The following is a 14,965-nucleotide window of genomic DNA, read 5'->3' on the forward strand; positions in this document are numbered from 1 at the left end:
TGTGTGTGTGTGGGTTTTTTTTTTTTTCTTCTTAGTATTTTCTTATTTTACAGTTGTATATAGTAGAGTTTGACTTTTCGGTTGGGTCATAATTCCCTAATTGCTATTGAATTACAAAATCTGAGAGAAGAACATTCCCTCTTCTCCCGACCTGCATTCCCTATGTAATAGAAATGCTGGAGCACCTGTTCATTTAACTTTGTTGTTCAGTTCCTCCAGTACGCCTACTAAAAGTTTATCAAAGGGGTTCTCTGGGCTTTTAATATTGATGACCTGTCCTCAGGATAGGTCATAAATATCAGATTGGTGGGGGTCCGACACCTGACACCCCCGCCAATCAGCTGTATGAAGGGAAGGCTCGCACAGTGTGCACGTGCCGTCGCCCTTCTCTCTTCCTGGTCGCTGCTGCTCTGTCTATGGCAAGCAGGAAGGGAGATGGCACGCGTGCACTGTGCACGCCTTCCCTTCATACAGCTGAACGGTGGCGGTGCCAGGTGTCGGACCCCTACCGATCTGATATTGATCAGCTATCCTAAGGATAGGTCATCAATATTAAAAGCCCGGAGAACCAATTTAATGAATCTACAACTGAGTGTTAGGAGTGTGTCCCTGCATAGTCGCACACTGGCAGCACTAATTGGATAGGGTCAGACTGTGTGGGGAATATTCTCCCCACTGGTAACACCTACTCGCAGGTTCATTAATAAACTTCTATCAGGAATAACAGAGGAATGATGCAACCTAGAGTTATATGAAAAAGTGCTCCAGAATAGTTGTTGCATGGGGAACAAAATTATTTGGTAAAAGAAACGGGGCGGTCCTCTCTAAGGCCGTTTGTGCAACGCATCACGGATGCGGACCCGTGCACTTGAATGGGTCTGCAATCTGGAAGGTGCAGTGCATTACAGAGGCACGGATGCACTACAGAGTGCTCTGTGGGGTTTCTCTCCGGGCCTCGCACCGCAAAAAAATAGGACATCATGGACTAATTCAAGTTGAATGGGTCTGAATCCATCTGTGGAAGATGCACGGATGGTGACCGGGCGTTGGGGACCGCAAATTGTGGCCCATAATGCACGGAATGGCTGGGCAACAGCCATGTGCATGAGGCCTTAGGAGGTATTTTCACCCAGATTTCTAATGTTAACGGTGCGTTCTGCTTCATACAAAACTGTATGTTCTACACTGGTGTAATGTGTCAGCAGGTAGTGCTTGTTGCTAGGTGTTGTGGGGACAATGGAGAAACCGTCCTGGATGTTACACAGTATAAGAGGTGTCCGCTGGAAATGATCTAGGCATAAATGAGTAGTGTTCCATAAGTCCTGAACTTTGTCCCTCTTTTCTTCCCATTCACTAGTTATCTAGAACTGAGGACTGGGGCTTGTGTAGCTCTGGTATCTCTAGCTCTCGCTTCCACAACTCCTTCACTGACCCTGACCCTCGCATTTCTGCTGCAGCTTTTCAGTTGTACATGCAGTGGATTCACTGGTCATGGTTTCCGCTGAAAATATGAACATAGGAAGTGTTGTAATTGGGTTTGATGCCATAAATGTACAGTACAGACCAAAAGTTTGGACACACCTTCTCATTCAAAGAGTTTTCTTTATTTTCATGACTATGAAGGCATCAAAAAATGTGGAATTATATACATAACAAACAAGTGTGAAACAACTGAAAATATGTCATATTCTAGGTTCTTCAAAGTAGCCACCTTTTGCTTTGATTACTGCTTTGCACACTCTTGGCATTCTCTTGATGAGCTTCAAGAGGTAGTCCCCTGAAATGGTCTTCCAACAGTCTTGAAGGAGTTCCCAGAGATGCTTAGCACTTGTTGGCCCTTTTGCCTTCACTCTGCGGTCCAGCTGACCCCAAACCATCTCGATTGGGTTCAGGTCCGGTGACTGTGGAGGCCAGGTCATCTGGCGCAGCACCCCATCACTCTCCTTCATGGTCAAATAGCCTTTACTTTCAAAGTTTACCTAATTTTTCGGCTGACTGACTGACCTTGATTTCTTAAAGTAATGATGGCCACTCGTTTTTCTTTACTTAGCTGCTTTTTTCTTGCCCCATAATACAAATTCTAACAGTCTATTCAGTAGGACTATCAGCTGTGTATCAACCTGACTTCTCCTCAACGTAACTGATGGTCCCAACCCCATTTATAAGGCAAGAAATCCCACTTATTAAACCTGACAGGGCACACCTGTGAAGTGAAAATCATTTCAGGGGACTACCTCTTGAAGCTCATCAAGAGAATGCCAAGAGTGTGCAAAGCAGTAAACCAAGCAAAAGGTGGCTACTTTGAAGAACCTAGAATATGACATATTTTCAGTTGTTTCACACTTGTTTGTTATGTATATAATTCCACATGTGTTAATTCATAGTTTTGATGCCTTCAGTGTGAATTTACAATTTTCATAGTCATGAAAATAAAGAAAACTCTTTGAATGAGAAGGTGTGTCCAAACCTGTGGTCTCCGCCTACTGTATGTGCAGTACCCGGTGGTCTCCGCCTACTGTATGTGCAGTACCCGGTGGTCTCCGCCTACTGTATGTGCAGTACCCGGTGGTCTCCGCCTACTGTATGTGCAGTACCCGGTGGTCTCCGCCTACTGTATGTGCAGTACCCGGTGGTCTCCGCCTACTGTATGTGCAGTACCCGGTGGTCTCCGCCTACTGTATGTGCAGTACCCGGTGGTCTCCGCCTACTGTATGCGCAGTACCCGGTGGTCTCCGCCTACTGTATGCGCAGTACCCGGTGGTCTCCGCCTACTGTATGCGGGATGTTATGATAAAATCTCTATAGATTATGTACTGGGGACTGCTTGTGAATTGTATGTTTGCAGGTTCTTGCTGGTTCATTGCTTCCACATTGACTGCTCTTATAATACTAATTATTATGTGTCCTTGCAGAGCTGTGAGGTGCCTGTGTGAACAGAATGGAGGAGCAGTGTCCGGCCATGCAGGGACCTCCTGTCCCTCCGTTTCAGCCACAGGTATGAATTGTTTGAGATGTCAGCAATTCACTTGCGTGCTTCTATTTTTCATATGAAAATAAAGCTGTTGAACTCTACTCTGAGTTTTTCATCTTGCACATAATAAAAAGTAATCAGAAAGGTATTTTGGGAAAACATTAAGTAACACCAGTAAAAATGGTGTTGGAGTGAGTTATAGTAACAAAACAACATTACTTACCTTACCAGTCTGCCAACGCTGCTCAGATACCAGCTCTTCTCCACTTCTTGGGCTTGATATGCCACAAATGATTTGCATTATCCACCCAATTAATCACTGGCTGAGGCGGTTCTCCGCTCCGCTCTGCTCAGTGATTGGCCACGCGTTCCAGGCGTGTCTAGCCTGAGAACAGGAAGTGGAGCGGAGAACAGAGCAGCAGTCGAGCAGCAGTGATGTGAGATTGGTCAGGTGAGTAATGGTTTGCTATTTTAACCCACTCCTACCACCATTTTAAATTTAGTTTTCCCTGAAATACCCCATTAAAGTCTGAGCACCTTTAAATCAATTTTTTTACTATTGAATTGCATTTATGTGATAAATGATTTTTATGATTTGTTTTGTTTTAATTAAACTTTTTTCAGCTTTTGCCTTCTGTAGCCTGCATGCTTTGTCATACATTGCACGCTGCTCAGTCCTGTACAGTCTAAAAATTGCTAGATGACTCTGTAGCCATTATCTTTGGACTCTCCAGCAATCTTTTAAGCTAACATATTTTTACATCTAGGTAAAAAAAATGCTGGAGACTATGGAATGTCTTAGCACAGTGGTCCCCAAACTTTGTAACCTTCATACCCATATTTATTGCGGAGAGATGGTCACAAGCCACCCTTAACAAAAAAAGGGATTGTAGAAGCCGTATAATCAATAGAAACCAGCTGGGAACTGTTCTGAATCTCAGTGAATCAGCTCTGTGTGACACCTGGCACTGCATGTTTTCTGCTGGTCTTTCAAAACCTGGATTAGGAATCATTTACACAACCTTGTTTCGTGGTCCTCAAACTGCAGATCTATGAAACACGGATATTAGGCTACTTTCACACTAGTGTTTTGGCTTTCCATTTGTGAGATCCCTTGAGGGCTCTCAAAAACGGTCCAAAACGGATTAGTTTTGCCCTAATGCATTCTGAATGGAAAAGGATCCGCTCAGAATGCATCAGTTTGCCTCCGATCAGTCTCCATTCCGCTCTGGAGGCGGACAACAAAACACTGCCTGCAATGTTTTGTTGTCCGCCTGATGAAGCGGAGCCAAACGGATCCGTCCTGGCGCACAATGTAAGCCAATGGAGACGGATCCGTTTTCTCTGGCATAATAGAAAACTGATCTGTCCCCCATTGACTTTCAATGGTGTTCAAGACGGATCCATCATGGCTATAGAAGACATAATACAACCGCATCCGTTCATGAAGGATGCATGCGGTTGTATTATTTTAACTGGAGCGTTTTTGCAGATCCATGACGGATCCGCAAAAAACACTAGTGTGAAAGCAGCCTTAGGCTACATTCACACGTCAGTATTTTTCAACATCCCGATTTTCGGTCCGTTTTTTGCGGATCCGTTGTTCCTGAAAATGTTTCCGTATGTCATCTGTTTTTTGCGTATCCGCAAAAAACGGAAACATGTGAAAACTCAAATCCGACAGTATATTCTAACACAGAGGCGTTCCCATGGTGATGGGGACGCTTCTAGTTAGAATATACTGAGAACTGTGTACATGACTGCCCCCTGCTGCCTGGCAGCACCCGATCTCTTACAGGGGGATGTGATCCGCACAATTATTGTGCGAATCATAGCCCCCTGTAAGAGATCAGGTTCTGCCAGGCAGGAGGGGGCAGACCCCCTCCCTCCCCTGTATTAAATGTGACCAGTGCGGCCCCCCCCCCCCTCTATATTCATTGGTGGCCAGTGCGGATTCCCAGTATTAAATGTGACCAGTGCGGCCTCACCTCTTCCCCCCCCCCCCATCATTGGTGGCCAGTGCGGATTCCCAGTATTAATTAGTTTAATCGCTGGGGCTCCGATCGGTTACCATGGCAGCCAAGACGCTATTGCAGTCTTGGCTGCCATGGTTACTTAGCAATAAATACAAGCGTTATACTTACCTGAAGAGCTGTGATGTCTGTGACCGGCCGGGAGCTCCTCCTACTGGTAAGTGAAAGGTCTGTGCGGCGCATTGCTTCTAGCACAGACCTGTCACTTACCAGTAGGAGGAGCGCCCGGACGGTCACAGACATCGCAGCTCTTCAGGTAAGTATAACGCTTGTATTTATTGGCTGCCATGGTAACCGATCGGAGCCCCAGCGATTAAACTGGGACTCCGATCGGAACTCTCCGCTGCCACCAATGATGTGCGGGGGGGGGGGGAAGAGGTGAGGCCGCACTGGTCACATTTATTAATACTGGGAATCCGCACTGGCCACCAATGATGGGGGGGGGGGGGTGGGGAAGAGGTGAGGCCGCACTGGTCATATTTAATACTGGGGAGGGAGGGGGGTCTGCCCCCTGCTGCCTGACAGCCCCTGATCTCTTATAAGGGGCTATGATATGCACAATTAACCCCTTAGGTGCAGCACCTGAGGGGTTAATTGTGCAGATCACAGCCCCCTGTAAGAGATCGGGTGCTGCCAGGCAGCAGGGAGCAGTCATGTACACAGTTCTCAGTATATTCTAACTAGAAGCGTCCCCATCACCATGGGAACGCCTCTGTGTTAGAATATACTGTCGGATCTGAGTTTTTCACGAAGTGAAAAATCAGATCTGTAGAAAACTTACTGGGAATCCGCACTGGCCACCAATGAATATAGAGGGAGGGGGGCCGCACTGGTCACATAATACAGGGAAGGAAGCCTAATTTCCAGGAACGGAATCCGCATAAAACGGATGACATACGTAATGACATACGAATGTCTTCCGTTTTTTGCGGATCCATTGACTTTGTATTGGTCCAGGATCCGATTTTTTGCGGAAAAGAATAGGACATGTTTTATATTTTTTCGGACATGCGGAACGGAACAACGGAAACGGACAGCACACATTGTGCTGTCGGATTTTTTTTTCCAGGACCCATTGAAAATGAATGGGTCCAGATCTGGTCCTGATCTGTTCCGCAAAAAACGGAACAGATCAGGAAAGAAAAAACGAACGTGTGAATGGACCCTTAGGCTGAGTTCACACGAGCGTTGCAGGAAAAGGTGCGGGTGTGTTGCGGGAACATGCGCGATTTTTCCGCGCGAGTGCAAAACATTGTAATGCATTTTGCACACGCGTGAGAAAAATCGGCATGTTTGGTACCCGAACTTCACACAGAAGTTCGGGCTTGGGATCGGTGTTCTGTAGATTGTATTATTTTCCCTTATAACATGGCTATAAGGGAAAATAATAGCATTCTGAATGCAGAGTGCATAGGAAAATGGCGCTGGAGGGGTTAAAAAAAATATATAATAATAATAATAATAATTTAACTCTCCTTAATCCACTTGCTCGCGCAGCCGGCATCTCGTCTGTCTTCATCTTAGCTGTGTGCAGGAAAAGGACCTGTGGTGATGTCACTCCGGTCATCACATGGTCCGTCCCATGATCTTTTACCATGGTGATGGATCATGTGATGGACCACGTGATGACCGGAGTGACGTCACCACAGGTCCTTTTCCTGCACACAACTAAGATGAAGACAGAAGGAGATGCCGGGCTGCGCGAGCAAGTGGATTAAGGCGAGTTAAATTATTTTTATTTTATTTTTTTAACCCCTCCAGCGCTATTTTACTATGCATTCTGTATTCAGAATGCTATTATTTTCCCTTATAACCATGTTATAAGGGAAAATAATAATGATTGGGTCTCCATCTCGATTGTCTCCTAGCAACCGTGCGTGAAAATCGCACCGCATCCGCTCTTGCTTGGGATTTTCACGCAGCCCCATTCACTTCTATGGGGCCTGCATTGCGTGGAAAACACACAATATAGAGCATGCTGCGATTTTCACGCAACGCATAAGTGATGCGTGAAAATCACAGCTCATGTGCACAGCCCCATAGAAATGAATGGGTCCAGATTCAGTGCGGGTGCAATGCGTTCACCTCCCGCTTTGCACCCGCACGGAATACTCGCCCGTGTGAACTCAGCCTTAGTCATATGCAGGCTGCATGAAGGTGCGTACACATTGACTTCAATGGGTCCATGGTCTGTATGTTGAGGCAAAGTATAGGACATGTACGGTATGTGGTTACACAGATGCACTTAGATGCACTATGTAGAAACCTTTTTCACATGGTTTGTATGCCTCCACTGATATATTATCCTCCGGGATGAGTCCTGTGAAAATAAAGCACAGCAAATATTCTGGTGGGTTATAGTGCTTCTCTCTGATGATGGCAACTAAAGCCCCTTTTCCACTACATGGAACTGGCTTGACTTGACTACCTGACTACCATGTTCTTCCATTTTTCCACCAGGCCAAAGTTGAAAATGGTACCTGGTACTTTCTTGATAGCTAATCTGGGGCAGTTCCAAGCTAAGTAGGTATCATGAAGTCACTTGTCCACACTGCTGACTAGTGATGGGTCCGAGAGACTCTTCACTATACTGCTACCGACTAAAAATCTGCGCCATGTCCGCAGTGTTAAACAGACCACCTGGTAAAAAAAAAAACTACAGTAGAGCCGGTACCATGCAGTGGAAAAGTGGTCTAAAGGGGTTGATTGGCCATTGATATTGATGACCTGTCGTCAGCATAGATCATCAATATCTGATCGGTGGAGGTCCTACACCTAAGAGCCCCGCTGATCAGCTGTTTGAAGAGGAGGCGGCGGCGATCCATTCGGGCGTGGCATCCTCTTCATTACACGGCACTTTGTCTCTGAAGTGCAGGGTAATACAAGTACCCACTCCATTCAAGTGAAGGGAGCGAGTACTTGTAATTAAACTACACCACTGCTTCACAGGAGACCATGCGTTGTGTGAAGACCAGGATACGGCACTCGGATGGAGAGCCCCCTCCTCATCTCACAACTGATTGGCAGGGGTCCCGGGTGTCAGACCCCCTCCGATCAGATATTGATGACCTATCTTGACGATAGTTCATCAACATAAACAGCTGGACAACCCGGCGTTCAAACATGGGCGATTCCAAGCCACACAAATTCATTTCAATTATTGAAACGGTCAGGTGCCCTAATTTGGCTGTTTCCATAATTACCGTGGAGTTTGTATGGAGTGGCAGTGCACATACTTGACCATCGTTCTATAAAAACCTCCCCACCATCATGCAGGCTCTAGAACATGCACACGTTTTCTAATGGTTTCTGGTATTAGAAATATTTTTATCATTTGAGCATCTTGAGCAAAATGTCTCAAATCTCACATGAATCGGTGGCCGTGTTACATGGCGTCAAACCACAACACGCTGTAGGATTGACTCTTCTGCTCAGGTACGGTGGAAATGTTTGTATGAGATGTAGTTAGTATAAACCTCGCTGTTTATAATAATTGCAAAATAATGCAAATGAGCACCTAGATCTGAAAACTGTGCTGCAATGTAGTGCAATATTAATAAAAAAATAAAAATACAGAATTTTTACTACAACATATAAAATTATGCTTCATCATTTGACGTTTATTCATATTTCGGTACTATCAAGCGTTCATGGGTCTTCGTCGTTCTTTCAGAAATTTTGTGCAAATGACTGCAATCCTCCCAGAAGAAAATGAGGCATTCATCCATGCAGAGCTCTTTAACTCCAGAACTCTTGTGACAGTGCAGATGCGACAGACTGACCCCTCTGCCCTTTGTAAGGAAGAATTGTGGGGGAGGCATTAGATGGGAACATGAAAATTGGGCTGTGAAGTTTGCATACACTGCCCACTGTTAAACAGATTACCTCTAATGAAGTGTCTAATGCTCAGGGCTCGTCAGCCTAATCAGTGGAGGCAGCTTCACCCGATCTCACAGAGCAAGCCCGTGGCCCTCTGGCCCTGGACAGCCACTCTGGTCTCCTCTCCCAGGGAGGTGCCTGGCCCTAACCAAGCCAGACAGTGTGTGATCTGACATGCAAATATAGGTCATTGCATATGTAAATGTGTGATTACAAACTCGCATGCCAAAACACATTAGCCAGACTTTGGACTCAGCATGCGGCTGTCACTGTGTCTTAGAGACTCACGCTAATCTTTGTCAAGTTGGAAAGCGTTCTCCAAGTCTGAGAAAGAGCCATGTTTTGTCTAATCAAAATTTTTCATTTTTTTTTCTTTTTGCTACATATGTCTTTATGATTGCACGTGAAGAATCTTTATTGTGCCACTAGAGGTACACGACATGTGAGGACGCACAAGGTTATACGCATTAAAAGAATTGTATCATCATCAAACCATCATAAATTTTGGTATCATTTTTATAGTATGTAATATCTGCTGTACAACCTTACCACGTGGTTTGGTTTTTAAGAATTTTTTAGCCTGTAGACAACTTTTTATTTTTTTTATCATCTTTCTCATACAGTTCTTCTGACAATCGGCTGCTTTATTGTCCATTCTCTCAGTATGGGAAATGGCTGTAAACGAAGTTGTGTCCGGAGTTACATGTTATCATATACCTTTCAAAATGTTGTCATCAGGGCAATGAGCTGGCCATAGGTACTATTCCAGGCACCCCTGGTAAACAGCTGATGTTATGGGACAGGCTGTGGACAGCCATTGGGAGATGTAGGGTCAGGCCTTTCGGTAAATGACTGTCCATTAATAGAATGACTACCAAATAACCCCTAACCCCAATGCCTTGGTAGGAAATTACATATTTTGGGCAGCATGGTAGCTCAGATTTTCATCACTGTTGCCTTGCAGGGTTTGAAACATGACCAAGGGAAACATCTGCATGGAGTTTGGATGTTCTCATGTTTGCCTGGATTTCTTCTGGGTACTGTGGTTTGTTCCCACACTAAAGAACGTTAGGGTAATTTGAACTTTAGATTGCAAATCCCAGTGGGGACAGGGATTAATGTAAGTGACGATAATTTGTGTTTAGTTGCAGAATATGTTGGCGGTGTATAAATGAATAAAATGGTATAAATGAGACAACCCCCTTTTTAAGGGGAATCTGTCAGCACATACCTTAATATAAATCCAGCTACCATGGGTGATGTGCGTTGGGAAGCTGAATGTAGCCTAATTTGTCCCATGTAGATCTGTTGTGCCAATCCAGAGATGCAAGCTATTTTATGTTATGGTAGTTAGCCCCATGGTGCAAAAAGGGCATTGCTGTTGCACTTAGAGCTCCAGTTAGAGTATGCACCAGCCTCATCCCCCTCTGTAAATGACAGGACCAAGCAGTGTAACAATAATCTAGCTTTGTCCTGAAATCTCGTGGCTGTCCCTGTGCCACTTGGATCAGCTTTTGCGCTATACAATAATAAGGCTTGCCAGGTGGATGGATGCATGTGTAGTACAGGTCCCATTTACTCAGCATTTTGAAAATGTAATTTCATTTTTTTTTAGGACGTTAAAAGGCTTAGCATTTTAGAACCAACTCAGTTTAGAAGTGACTTTGAGAGGCTTACATAATAGAAACCACCCATAAATTCCCCCATTTTGGAAACTACACCCCTCCAATTATTTAAAACCTGTTTTAGAAAGTCTGTTAATCTTTTAGGTGTTAAAGTAAAACGGAGGTGAAATTATTATTTTTTTATTTGTACAGATTTTCCTTTTTAACCCACAGCAAGGGTTAACGTCAAAACAAACATCAATGTTGACTACCCTGATTCTGCAGTTTACACAAACTCCCCATATCTGGTTGTAAATTGCTGTATGGGCACTCAGAAGGGAAGGAACGCCATCTGGTTTTTGGATGGCAGATTTTGATGGAATGGTTTTGGGTTGCAGTATCACATTTGAAGAGACCTGAGGCGCTTCTGCATTGGAAACCCCCAAAAGATTTTTGGAAACTTTACCCCTCAAGGAATTTATTGTGTGTGGCAGGTTTTGACCCCACATGTGTTCCTTAGAATTTAGAAGCACTTGTATGTGAAAATAAAAAATTCATTTTTCCACATTTTTCATTTTCACAAGGGGTAACAAGGAGAAAAGGCACCCCACAATTGGTTTCCCATTTACTCCTGAATACCTCAACACCCAATATGTGGTCATAAACTGCTATGTGGGTACACAACAGGGCTCAGAAGGGAAGGAGCGCCCTTTTTGGAGGGCAGATTTCCCTGAAATGGTTCTCGCGTGCGATCTCACATTTTCAGAGCTTCTGAGGTACTAGTACAGTGTAAATCACCATGAAGTTACCCCATTTTGGAAACTAAACCCTTCAAGGAAATCATCTAGGGCAATTAATTGGCTTGACCCACACAGGTGCTTCATATAATTTTATAATATTGGGACATGAAATTCATTGTATTTTAATTACTTGTAGTTTTAGCCTTAAATGTTTCATTTTAACAGATGTAATAGTAGAAAAAACACCCAGAGTACAACAATATCCCCTTTGTGGTCCTAAACTGCTGTTTAGGCACACTACAGGGTGGAAATTTATACGGTACTGGCCAACAACCCCAGAGGCTTTGAGCGGAAATAGAAAAATAAACTTACAAGAAGTGACCCCACTTTGGAAACCAAACCCCTCACAGAATTTACCAAGGGGTGTTGTGAGCATTTATACCCCAGGTGATTTGCAAAAGTTAATGCACAGCAGATGGTGCAAAGTGAAAATTGCCATTTAATTGGCCAATATTTTTAGGGCTCAGGAGTATAAGAGCACCATGTGTATTTTAAGGCCGAGTGTGGTGATTTACCCAGCTTGTGCTGACAACTGTAAAGGCTCTGGGGTGAAAAAATAACTGGAACCCCTGAGAAGTTACCCCATTTTGGAAACTCCGCCCCCCTCAAGGTATTAAGCAGGGAGTATTTTGACGCCACTGGTATTTTGCAGAAATTAACGATCTGTGCAGAATTTAAAATTGCATTTTTTTCCCCCAAATATGGCGTTTCAGTGCTAAATATGTTCCTCCCCACTCTAGAGTTGTTGCGATACCAAATTTTTGATTCGGTTTCGATACCATAAATAAGTATTGCAATACTCGATACCATGCGAAAAAATAAACCAAAAAAGCCACGTGCATTCCGCATTTTATAAAATGGCGAATTGCACAGTTTGGACTTTTCTGACGTGGCGATATGTAATGTTTATTTATTGTTTATACATTTTATATGTGAAATTGGGAAAGGGGGTGATTTATACTTAATATTTTGGTGGGGTGTTTTTTTTTTTTTTTTTTTTACACTTTTTATTTAATAACTATTTCCCCCCTTAGGGTCCAGAACCTGGCCAACAAGCTCTATCAAGGTGAATAGGACCTCACACTCTCCCTGCTGCCCTGTGCTTTGTGCACACAGCATCAGGGATGTTACCATGGCAGCCAGGACTTCAGTAGCGTCCTGGCTGCCATGGTAACCGATCGAAGCCCCATGATTACACTACTGGGGCTCCGATCAGAAGCTGCCAATGCCACCAATGAGGGGGAGGGGAGAGGACCCTGTGGCCACTGCCACCAATTATTTTAATACTGGGGGGTGGGGGGAGGGGGCACTGCCAATGATTTTAATGGGGTGGGAGTTGAAGGGGGGGGGGGTGGGAGGACGCACTGCGCCACCAATGATAATTACCCCTTAATACAGGAGGTGGGTACTGGCAGGGGCAGGGTGTCGGCTATGCGATTTTGCTTTGGAACCCCCCTCCTGTATTATGTGTTAAATACTTCTTCATATGAGTTCAGACTAAGTATTAGGCTACACAGAGCGGCGCCCAGAGATGTCCCAGCACTTACTATTATTCCTGGGTGCCGCTCTGTTCGCCCACAGTGCCCCCATTACTGTCTCCTCTCCTGCTCCGTATGCTAATTACTATCGGAGCAATGGGGAGGAGACATCAGGTTCTCTAGTGGGCGTTCCTCCCTGGCTGTAGCGCTGTCCAATCGCAGGGAGAAGGAACGCCCACTAGAGAAGCTGATGTCTCCTCCCCTTTGCTCCGATAGTAATTTGCATATGGAGCAGGAGAGGAGACAGTAAATGGGGCACTGCAGGCGAACGGAGCGGCGCCCAGGAATAATGGTAAGTGCTGGGACATCTCTGGGCGCCGCTCTGTGTAGGAAAAGTCCTATCATTGGTGGCGCAGTAGGCCCGCCCCTCTCTCCGTTCATTGGTGGCAGCAGCAGCACAGGGGCGAGGGAGGGCTGCTTCCTTCTCCCCGTGCTGCTGAGGGAACATGAGCGCGCCGACAGCAGCGCGCTCATGTTCTGTGATACTAGACTGCGCAGCCCAGTATTACCAAATAAATGGAAATCCCGGTATCTTATAGATACCGGGACAAAAGTATCGATTTGGTATCAAAATTTCGATACCCGCAACAACCCTACCCCACTCATGCTATCTGAGACTCGCACCACACTGCATGAATTCATAGGCCAGTTCTACTGGGTGTGGAAATACTATAGATGTGGAGATATGGCATTTCAGTGCCCAATATGCTGTGCCCAGCTTGTGTCATCTGAGATGCACCATGCCCCTTAAATGGTTCTGCTGGGTACAGGAACTAAAACAATTCACTGTTGATAAATGATCAAAAAGGTATACGTCTCATGTGTAACTAATATTCTCACGGTAGAAAGATGCGTTAAAAATATATATACTTTATTCGATTCAAAATAAATCAAAAAATGGGGAGGTGTGTATTAAAAACCTTCAAAAGGTATGATGAATGCACTGAGCAAACAGACACTTGATGTACGGGAACGCCATAAATGCAGACTTTTGGTTTTTGCAGTGCAGATTTTGATCGATTTGGTTTACCTGTTGCTTTCACACAGCCTCTGGGGTAGCAATACAGCTATTTTCTCATTATTTTTCTCTTGACAGAGCTGTGTGAGGGCTTATTTTTTGCCTTTTATCACTAGTTCTATTTTGGGGTACATACGACTTCTTGTACGTTTTTTATTTTGCTTTTTGAGATGCAGGATAAAGAAAAGGCAGAAACTCTGCCAATGCTTTTTGGGTTTTGTTTTTGTGGCGTACACTGTGTGAGAAAATTACATTGACTTTATTCTTCTGGTCATACAACTCCTGTGCCTGCCTGATCAGCATGCCGTACGTGTTCGGCGCAGGTCAGGAGTTTACTACTCACTGCACCATGCATATACAGTGAGGGTCAGAAAGGAGTTAATGGAACATCACACTCAAAAATAAATTTTACCAACAAACAAGAATTATTGTTCCCTTCAAGGTTTGCCAGTCTGCAGCATTTTCTGTGTGATCCTGACACAAACAGTTTCTTAGAAAACCTGCAGAGAACAAAGGGATAATCTCCTGCTTCTCCATCTTTGGCTGAGGGCCATCTGAGAGGGCAGGGCTTAGCCAAGAGGTGGGCTTTAATTATCTGTTTGTCCTTCTGCAGATGGGACACAGCAGGGAGGCTCTTGCTCCAGCCACTTGTCTTGCAATGTGTGGAGGAGGAGGGGGGACATGGATGACCACCTGAGACGGACAGATTTCTTTATATACTTCTGAGTAACTGTAACATCAAGTATATAATGAGACAGAATAGGACCGCAAAACATTCTGCCTCCACAATCATTGCTGCTCTTTATTGCTAGCTGATGTAAGGCTTTATCCAATATAGATGATATATTCCCCCTTTTTAAGAATTTTAGATTATCATTAAATCCAATAACCAACATGATTTACTTTTGTTTCTTCTATCTTTCATGTTTATAGAAAGCACTGCGGCCAGACATGGGTTATAATACACTGGCCAACTTCCAGATTGAGAAGAAGATTGGACGGGGGCAATTCAGCGAAGTATACAGAGCAAAGTGCCTTTTGGATAGAGTACCGGTTGCCTTAAAAAAGGTCCAGGTAAGGGAGTTTAGTATAGAACTTGTAATGTGTGTGTATGTGTTTTTT

At 44.5% G+C, this 14,965-nt stretch overlaps 1 protein-coding gene across 2 annotated transcripts in view; it reads left to right on the forward strand.

Moving 5' to 3' along the window:
* Nucleotides 1–14,965, forward strand: part of NEK7 (NIMA related kinase 7) — a 132,469-nt gene that overhangs the window by 41,599 nt on the left and 75,905 nt on the right. Inside the window, exons 2-3 of one of the 2 annotated variants that reach the window (XM_040407027.1) lie at nucleotides 2,913–2,995; nucleotides 14,777–14,917. In XM_040407027.1, coding sequence (XP_040262961.1) covers nucleotides 2,939–2,995; nucleotides 14,777–14,917 — 198 coding nt within the window. In that variant the 5' untranslated portion in view covers nucleotides 2,913–2,938. The remainder of the gene's footprint in view (nucleotides 1–2,912; nucleotides 2,996–14,776; nucleotides 14,918–14,965) is intronic. The other variant, XM_040407028.1, reaches the window with a different exon arrangement.

Source organism: Bufo bufo, chromosome 9 (genome assembly GCF_905171765.1).
Source record: "Bufo bufo chromosome 9, aBufBuf1.1, whole genome shotgun sequence".
Taxonomy (NCBI): Eukaryota; Metazoa; Chordata; class Amphibia; order Anura; family Bufonidae; genus Bufo; species Bufo bufo.